Below are 9,760 nucleotides of genomic sequence, written 5' to 3'. Positions count from 1 at the left end.
TTCACAGCCTGAAACGTCTTTTGAGAGCAGACAAAGTGAAAATGCATGTCTAGGCAGTAAAGTGCTGAAAACAGCAGGTATTCATGAAAACATCATGAAACTGTGAAATCAACTGTCCTGAGCCACTTTTTTGAAGAAAATCTCTGAAACTACGTTTACTTTCAAAAAATCTACTTTTCGCTTCTTCCCAGTCTGAAACGTCTTTTAAGAGCATACAAAGTGAAAATGCATCTCTAGGCAGTAAAGTGCTGAAAACAAAAGGTATCCATGAAAACATCATCAAACTGTTAAATCAACTGTCCTGCGAGACTCTTTTGAAGAAAGTCTTTGAAACTATGTTTACTTTCACAAAATCCACTTTTGGCCAATTCACAGCCTGAAACGTCTTTTAAGAGCAGACAAAGTGAAAATGCATCTCCAGGCAGTAAAGTGCTGAAAACAGCAGGTATTCATGAAAGCATAACGAAACTGTTAAATCAAGTGTCCTGAGCCACTTTTCTGAAGAAAATTTCTGAAACTATGTTTACTTTAAAAAAATCTACTTTTCGCTTCTTCCCAGACTGAAACTTTTTTTAAGAGCATAAAAAGTGAAAATGCATCTTCAAGCAGTACGGTGCTGAAAACAGCAGATATTCATGAAATCAACATGAAACTGTGAAAGCAACTGTCCTGAGCCAATTTTTTGAAGAAAGTCTTTGAAACTATGTTTACTTTCACAAAATCCACTTTTGGCCAATTCACAGCCTGAAACGTCTTTTAAGAGCATAAAAAGTGAAAATGCATCTCTCGGCAGTACGGTGCTGAAAACAGCAGGTATTCATGAAAACATCATCAAACTGTTAAATCAACTGTCCTGCGAGACTCTTTTGAAGAAAGTCTTTGAAACTATGTTTACTTTCACAAAATCCACTTTTGGCCAATTCACAGCCTGAAACGTCTTTTAAGAGCATACAAAGTGAAAATGCATCTCTAGGCAGTAAAGTGCTGAAAACAGCAGGTATTCATGAAAGCATCATGAAACTGTTAAATCAACAGTCCTGTGCCACTTTTTTGAAGAAAGTCTTTGAAACTATGTTTACTGTCACAAAATCCACTTTTGGCCAATTCACAGCCTGAAACGTCTTTTAAGAGCATAAAAAGTGAAAATGCATCTCTAGGCAGTACGGTGCTGAAAACAGCAGGTATTCATGAAAACATCATGAAACTGTTAAATCAACAGTCCTGTGCCACTTTTTTGAAGAAAGTCTTTGAAACTATGTTTACTTTCACAAAATCCACTTTTGGCCAATTCACAGCCTGAAACGTCTTTTAAGAGCAGACAAAGTGAAAATGCATCTCCAGGCAGTAAAGTGCTGAAAACAGCAGGTATTCATGAAAGCATCATGAAACTGTTAAATCAAGTGTCCTGAGCCACTTTTCTGAAGAAAATTTCTGAAACTATGTTTACTTTAAAAAAAATCTACTTTTCGCTTCTTCCCAGACTGAAACTTTTTTTAAGAGCATAAAAAGTGAAAATGCATCTTCAAGCAGTACGGTGCTGAAAACAGCAGATATTCATGAAATCAACATGAAACTGTGAAAGCAACTGTCCTGAGCCAATTTTTTGAAGAAAGTCTTTGAAACTATGTTTACTTTCACAAAATCCACTTTTGGCCAATTCACAGCCTGAAACGTCTTTTAAGAGCATAAAAAGTGAAAATGCATCTCTAGGCAGTACGGTGCTGAAAACAGCAGGTATTCATGAAAACATCATGAAACTGTTAAATCGACAGTCCTGTGCCACTTTTTTGAAGAAAGTCTTTGAAACTATGTTTACTTTCACAAAATCCACTTTTGGCCAATTCACAGCCTGAAACGTCTTTTAAGAGCAGACAAAGTGAAAATGCATCTCTAGGCAGTAAAGTGCTGAAAACAGCAGGTATTCATGAAAGCATCATGAAACTGTTAAATCAAGTGTCCTGAGCCACTTTTCTGAAGAAAATTTCTGAAACTATGTTTACTTTAAAAAAAATCTACTTTTCGCTTCTTCCCAGACTGAAACGTTTTTTAAGAGCATAAAAAGTGAAAATGCATCTTCAAGCAGTACGGTGCTGAAAACAGCAGATATTCATGAAATCAACATGAAACTGTGAAAGCAACTGTCCTGAGCCAATTTTTTGAAGAAAGTCTTTGAAACTATGTTTACTTTCACAAAATCCACTTTTGGCCAATTCACAGCCTGAAACGTCTTTTAAGAGCATAAAAAGTGAAAATGCATCTCTCGGCAGTACGGTGCTGAAAACAGCAGGTATTCATGAAAACATCATCAAACTGTTTAATCAACTGTCCTGCGAGACTCTTTTGAAGAAAGTCTTTGAAACTATGTTTACTTTCACAAAATCCACTTTTGGCCAATTCACAGCCTGAAACGTCTTTTAAGAGCAGACAAAGTGAAAATGCATCTCCAGGCAGTAAAGTGCTGAAAACAGCAGGTATTCATGAAAGCATCATGAAACTGTTAAATCAAGTGTCCTGAGCCACTTTTCTAAAGATAATCTTTGAAACTATGTTTATTTTTTTTTAAATCCACTTTTGGCCTTTTCACAGCCTGAAACTGATCAGTTCATATTGTTTAACATACAAGGCTCCGTGAAGTCTGTGGCTCCTGTGTGAATTCTCTTCACACTTGCTATCTCAGATGTTCCTCGTTTAGCAGTCACTGTGACCTTCTGTAAGGGGCGATTGTAAATCTTACTAAACGTCAAGATGACGTTTGCTTGTTTGCTGTCTGTCCGTGTTTTTCCAACACAGACAGACAAACAGGCAGAGACACAAAGACAGACAGACAGAAAAAGACAGACAGAAACAGAATGAGAGACAGACAGAGAAAGACAGAATGACAGACAGAGACAGAAAGAGAGAGAGAGAGAACTAGACAGACAGAAACAGAGAGAGAGAGAGAGAAATACAGAGAGACAGACAGAAAGAGACAGAAAGAGAGAGACAGAGCGACAGACTGACAGACAGCAACAGACAGAAAGAGAGAGACAGACAGACATACAGACAGAAAGAGACAGAGAGAAAGAAAGAGACAGAGAAAGAGACAGAAAGAGGAAGAGAGAACCAGACAGACAGAAACAGAGAGAGACAGAAAGACAGAGAGACAGACAGACAGAAAGAAAGAGAGAGACAGACAAGCAGAGACAGAAAGACAGACAGAAAGAGATAGAGAGACAGGTAGAGACAGACAGACAGAAAGAGAGAGACAGAAAGAGAGAGAGAGACAGACACAGACAGAGAGAGACAGACAGAAAGAGAAACAGACAGAAACAGACAGAGAGAGACAGACTGACAGACAGACAGAAAGAGAGACAGAGAGTGACAGAAAGAGACAGACAGACAGACAGAAAGAGAGAGACAGACAGGCAGAGAAACATACAGAAACTGACAGAGAGACAGACTGTCTTTCTTTGTCTGTCAGAGACAGAAAGAGAGAGACTGACAGACAGAAAGACACAGACAGACAGAAACAGACAGAGAGTGACAGAAAGAAAAACAGACAGACAGACAGACAGAGAGCGACAGAAAGAGACAGACAGACAGAGAAAGAAAGAGAGAGACAGAAAGAGAGACAGAAAGAGACAAGAATTTGATTTAGGAATAATAATTAATTAATTCACTGACAATAACCTTAATAGATAAGAATGCAGCCGAGGGTATTGTGTGTTTTGAGTTAGATTTGTGGTTGTCATCACAGACACACTGCAATGATCCGAGTAACTAATCTATAGCCAAACATACTCATTCAACAACAATTCATGCCCGATTAGGAGATTACACAACTTCATGGGGAAAGTGAACGAATGAGGCAATTTGAGGATAACTGGCTACCTATTTTGTTTTCTTTTGCTCAAATGCATTCTGACAGTATGACCGATTAACTTTCCTCAACAGCCAGTCACAAAACATTTGGTCAAAAGCGCATTTCCGGCCCACAATATCATCATGGACTCAACAACAAAATAATCAGACAGAGACAGAAAGAGAGAGACAGACAGAGTTATAGAAAGAGAGAGAGAGACAGAAAGAGATAGAGACATACAAACAAGACAGAGACAGAAAGAGATAGACAGAGACAGACAGAAAGAGATAGAGAGATAGACAGAGACAGAAAGAGATAGACAGAGACAGACAGAAACAGTGACGTGCGATGAGCTTCGTGGCTGGTGAGGCACTGACTCTTTCAGAATCAGATTTACAAATATATGAACCCAATAGAGTAGCTTAAATCACCATTCAATTGGCAGCTTGCACATTGATTACCGGTTGTTTTTCATATTTATAACAAGCAAGAACGTTAAATGAATAGCGGCTCAGAGAAAAGCGCATTTCCTCTGCACCCTCCCTGTGCTTTTAATTTGCCATCACAATTCCACAATTCATACTCATTCAATACAAATAAAAATAGGCTATATAGCCTACTGCATGGTCTTACCTTTACTTGTAAATGAAGTCCATTCGTCGATCCTTCCGGACAAAAACCTCCATGACTTTGTTGTAAAAGTCCTCCATGTCTTCTTTTAGTTTTAGAAGTCTGTCCGTCTCAATGGAGATTATTGCCAGGGATGAAAGTCGTCCTTGTTCAGTCCGATTCCGACTGTATGTTTTGAGTCTTTTCAAAGCAGAGAATGACCTTTCCACGGACACTGTTGTAGCCGGTATAGTGAGCACCAGCTGGAGTAACTTTGTCGCCTCAGGAACAGTCTGCATCAGACCCTTCTGGGCCAAAAAGTTGAGAAGCTGTCCAGGGGATTTACATTCATCCCTCACTGCTTGTGAGCTATACAGTCCGATGAGATCAGCCTTTAGTCTAACAAAGTCAAAGAACCTGGCATATTTTCACAGGCTCTGCAGTTTGGTGTCATCAAAATGTTGTGACATTTCATTAAATTTGGTACAATCGACCAATCCAAGGAAAGCTAGCTCACCAAAATGATAAAACCTAGCTTTCAGTTGAACACTGATATTGTCCAGAATGTTATAAAACATTTGTTTCCTCTCATGTCTGACTGACTTTTGACTTCGGACACTATCTGTCGTTCCGAGCGTGGCGCATTTCTGCTCAAAAGGCTCATAGAAACTGTTAAACTCCTGTCTCTGGTGTTCCACAAATCCAATTTTGTCGCGGATACGTCCACAACAAAATCCAATGTCCATTACTTTGTTTTGCAGCACTCTAAAGAGTGCATCGGTTTCACTGAAAATGTCCTCATGTGCCATAATGAAAAAGCATGTTGATGCTTTTGACAGCCACCGCTCATATCCAGCAGCCATCATTAGGGTGTCATTATCCCAACTATCTGGATTTTCGCTCATAATACGGAATACAGCACGCAGATCAGATTGGTACATGCTTATTGTCTGCAACAGTCTTGAATTTGAGCTCCATCTCGTGGGTGCTGCTCTTGGTAAACATCGCTTCACAACATCATCCAATAAGTGGGTGCGCTTCGTGGACTTACTGAAAAATGACGCTAGTCCCTCAACTTTAAAAAAAAAAAGTTTGACACTCAGGCATGCATTTTGCTGAATGCAAGAGCACCAGGTTCAATTTGTGTGTGTAGCAGTGAGTAAACATGGCCTCAGGTACCTTTTCTTTAATCCTGGCCTGCAACCCATTAAGCTCTGATGATATCACAGCTGCCCGTCATAAGTGTGAGCTACCAGCTTTTCGACACTTGTATTTCTCCAACACTCCGAAGACATACTCTGCTATAGCAGGGCCTCGTCTGTCATCGCTCACATCATCAAATCCCCAAAACGCCTCCCTCACTTTACAGGCCACCTCACTTTTAGCCACATTACGCAAAATGACAGATCTGGGCTTTGCTTGTGACATCCGTTGTCTCGTCTACTTCTACAGCAACAAATGAGGCTGCATTAATCTCCTTTTTGATATAATTTCTAATCACCTCACCAACTGCTTCAATTAAATCATTCTGTATTCTGTTTGACATGCCAGAAAACACAGTGGATGTCTCCAAATGTCTAGCTAATCTTTCATCTTTCTCAGCAAAAGCATGTAACAGTTCTACATAGTTGCCACGATTAGAAGAGGTTGAACTCTCATCGTTACCACAAAATGCCAGTTCCTGTTTGGCTAGGAAGCAGGTTGCATTAATGAGGTCTTTTAAAATCTTTCGGTTTTCCTTTACCTTAGTATTGTGGACGCTAATATTTAGTCTCCACTGTTCGTCCAAAGCCAAGTCTATTCTTGAGGTTCCAAAAGTTTTCAAAGCAATTTGGCTTTGAATGTGAGTAGTTCATCTTTCATGTTTGCTGAGGCTTCTTGGTAGATTTTTCAAGTCACCAAATCCTGATTTAGTCCAGACATTGTCACACGTTGAGAACAAAAGACAGGGAAAGCAGTAAAGGCGATTTCTTGTAGCACAGCCACACAGCCAGTCTTTTCGAGTGTTCCACTCCGATTGAAAAGAGCGAGTTATCTTCCATCCCATCGTTTGAAGCAAACCTTTCAGCTCCGGCGTTGGTCTCCCATTATGTATCACTTCAAGATTCGATTGATAGTCCAGTTTTGAAAAATGTTTAAGTTTAGCTATAGATTCGTCCATGTTTGCGGTCAAAGCTAAATATAACACGAAGAAGAGAAGTGTAGAAGAAGAGCTTGTTCAGCACAAGCATAAATCCGACCCGTGGGCTCTCGCGCACCCCCTTTTTTGAGGCACAGGTAGTGTTTGCCTCCCCTGTGTGCTTTTTCACTGCAGTTTCTGTCAGATCAGCAACACTAAATATGTTCTACACATACGTGAAATACAGTACCTATTCTATGTAAAGAAAGGACATATAATAAAAGTGTCTGCAAATATTACAGTGGTGACAAACAATGAGAAAGAAAAAGACACGCTCTCAACCCAGTTTGTGAGGGATTGCGCAATCTGAGGTGAGGCACAGCTCGTCGCTGCCTCACCTCACATGTCTCCTCTGTTTGAGCAGGATATGCACTAATTCAGCAATTTTGATTCTAAAAATGCTTGAAATGATTGGAATCATACAGAAATTACATTTATAGCACTGATCAGTAGATACATATTTTTTATTTTATCATTTGTTTTTTACTTTTCTGCCTCACCTGCCTCCCCTGACCGCACGTCCCTGGACAAAAAGAGATAGAGAGACAGAAAGAGAGAGACAGACAGTATTAAAAGAGACAGAGAGACAGAAAGAGACAGATACAGAAAGAGACAGATACAGAAAGAGACAGATACAGACATAGACAGAAAGAGACAGAGACAGACAGACAAATACAGAAGGAGAGACAGACATAGACAAACAAAGACAGACAGAAAGAAAGAAAGAGACAGAGAGACGGAAAGATACAGAAGGAGAGACAGACAGAGACAGACAGGCAGAGACAGAAAGACAAACAAACAGACAGACAGAAAGAGACAGAGAGACAGAAAGAGAGCGAGAGACAGACAGGCAGACAGGCAGAGACAGGCAGGCAGACAGACAGAGAAAGGGAGACAGACAGAAAGAGATAGACAGACAGACAGGTGGAGACAAACAGACAGACAGACAGAGAAAGGGAGACAGACAGGCAGACAGAAAGACAGACAGAGACAGGCAAAGACAGAAACAGAGACCAAGAAAGACAGAAAGACAGACAAAGATGGAGAAAGACTGACAGACAGATACAGACTGACAGACAGAGACAGAAAGAGAGACAGAGACAGAAAGAGACAGACAGAGAGAGACAGAAAGAGACGGACAGAAAGACACAGACAGACAGGTGGAGACAAACAGACAGACAGACAGAGAAAGGGAGACAGACAGGCAGACAGAAAGAGAGAGAGAGAGAAAGAGACAGAGACAGACAAAGAAAGAGAGACAGACAGGCAGACAGAAAGAGAGAGACAGACAGGCAGAGACAGAAAGACAGACAGAGACAGACAAAGACAGAAACAGAGACAAGGAAAGACAGACTGACAGACGGAGACAGACTGACAGAGACAGAAAGAGAGAGACAGACGGAAAGAAAGAGACAGACAGACAGAAAGAGAGAGACAGAAAGAGAGAGACAGAAAGAGACAGACAGACAGAGAAAGAAAGAAAGAAAGAACCAGACAGATAGACAGAAAGAGAGAGAGACAGAAAGAGAGAGACAGACAGGCAGAGACAGAAAGAGAGAGACAGAAAGAGAGACAGACAGACAGCGACAGAAAGAGAGAGACACAGAAAGAGACAGACAGAAAGAGAGAGACAGAAAGAGACAGACAGACAGAGAAAGAAAGAAAGAACCAGACAGATAGACAGAAAGAGAGAGAGACAGAAAGAGAGAGACAGACAGGCAGAGACAGAAAGACAGACAGAGACAGACAAAGACAGAAACAGAGACAAGGAAAGACAGACTGACAGACAGAGACAGACTGACAGAGACAGAAAGAGAGAGACAGACGGAAAGAAAGAGACAGACAGACAGAAAGAGAGAGACAGAAAGAGAGACAGACAGACAGCGACAGAAAGAGAGAGACACAGAAAGAGACAGACAGAAAGAGAGAGACAGAAAGAGACAGACAGACAGAGAAAGAAAGAAAGAACCAGACAGATAGACAGAAAGAGAGAGAGACAGAAAGAGAGAGACAGACGGAGACAGAAAGAGAGACAGACAGAAAGAGACAAAGAGAAAGAAAAAGACAGACAGAAAGAGACAAAGAGAAAGACGGACAGAAACAGAAAGAGAGACAGACAGAGAGACATACAGACAGACAGACACAGAAAGAGAGACAGAAAGAGAGACAAGAATTTTATTTAAGAATAAGAATTAATTATTTCACTGACAATAACCTTAATAGACAAGAATGCAGCCGGGGTATTGTGTGTTTTGTAGTTGAATTCACAGACACACTGCAAAGATCCGAGTAACTATTTATCTATAGCCAAACATACCCATTCAACAACAATTCATGCCCGATTAGGAGATTACACAACTTCAAGGGGAAAGTGAACGAATGAGGCAATTGTTGATGATGTTATCTTAATTGAAATTCAATATAGGATATATCATATTCATTTATAGCAAATTACAACATCAAAAAATAGGCAAACAGGCCCATTCATTTGAGAAAAAGTCACAGCAATCTATGGTATAAAAAACATTGATTATGTAGCATATGCCACTATCCATGGTACAGAAATAAACAAGGCAGGTCTGAAAACCTCATCAGTCAATACAAATGTAATGGCCAAACTATGTGAAATAAAAACAGACAATATTCTCTTTTCAATTACCATACCAACACACTATAGAAACAAGGTTTCTATCACATGCAGACAGCAAGTCACAAGCATTTACAACATGTCATGGCAGCCAACATAGTGCAAACATGATGCAAAACAATAAGGAATTTGGGCTATAGACCAAAGCTTCTACTCACATGAATTCAGCCAGAATGTTTATGAGAAAAAGAAGCAACAAGGTGAAAGAGAGCTAATGATGAAAAACTAGGCGTGGCAGCAATGTCTGCCTTTGAACTGTAGCACCAGGATCATTACAACCATATCTGCTCTGTGATGGCACAGCGGCCACAAAACACAAGCAGTACAACACAAGTACAATGCAAATAAAATAAATTGCTCTTACTGTTCGTAGCTCTTCTTCTGCATTCAGGCTGTAGCAAGGATGTCCATGGCACTTCACAATGTATGAGGTGAAGAGGATTTCAAGTCTTCAATGTTTCACTCCTGCTGCAAAACCAGGGTC

The 9,760-nt window shown here is 40.2% G+C and overlaps 1 protein-coding gene across 1 annotated transcript in view; it reads left to right on the top strand.

Annotated features, from left to right (window-relative positions):
• The window catches only part of LOC137871398 (centrosomal protein of 85 kDa-like), a 19,418-nt gene extending 19,406 nt beyond the window's left edge, over positions 1–12 (top strand). Inside the window, exon 4 of the mRNA XM_068709212.1 lies at positions 8–12. Within this exon, the coding sequence (XP_068565313.1) occupies positions 8–12 (5 nt within the window). The remainder of the gene's footprint in view (positions 1–7) is intronic.
• Positions 13–9,760: the final 9,748 nt, after the last annotated feature.

Source organism: Cebidichthys violaceus, unplaced genomic scaffold (assembly GCF_023349555.1).
Source record: "Cebidichthys violaceus isolate CVI_PGR_0920_01 unplaced genomic scaffold, fCebVio1.0.p SCAF_14, whole genome shotgun sequence".
In the NCBI taxonomy this organism is placed as follows: domain Eukaryota; kingdom Metazoa; phylum Chordata; class Actinopteri; order Perciformes; family Stichaeidae; genus Cebidichthys; species Cebidichthys violaceus.
Note: the sequence above shows the minus strand (reverse complement) of the source record. Positions and strands in the feature narration are given on the sequence as shown.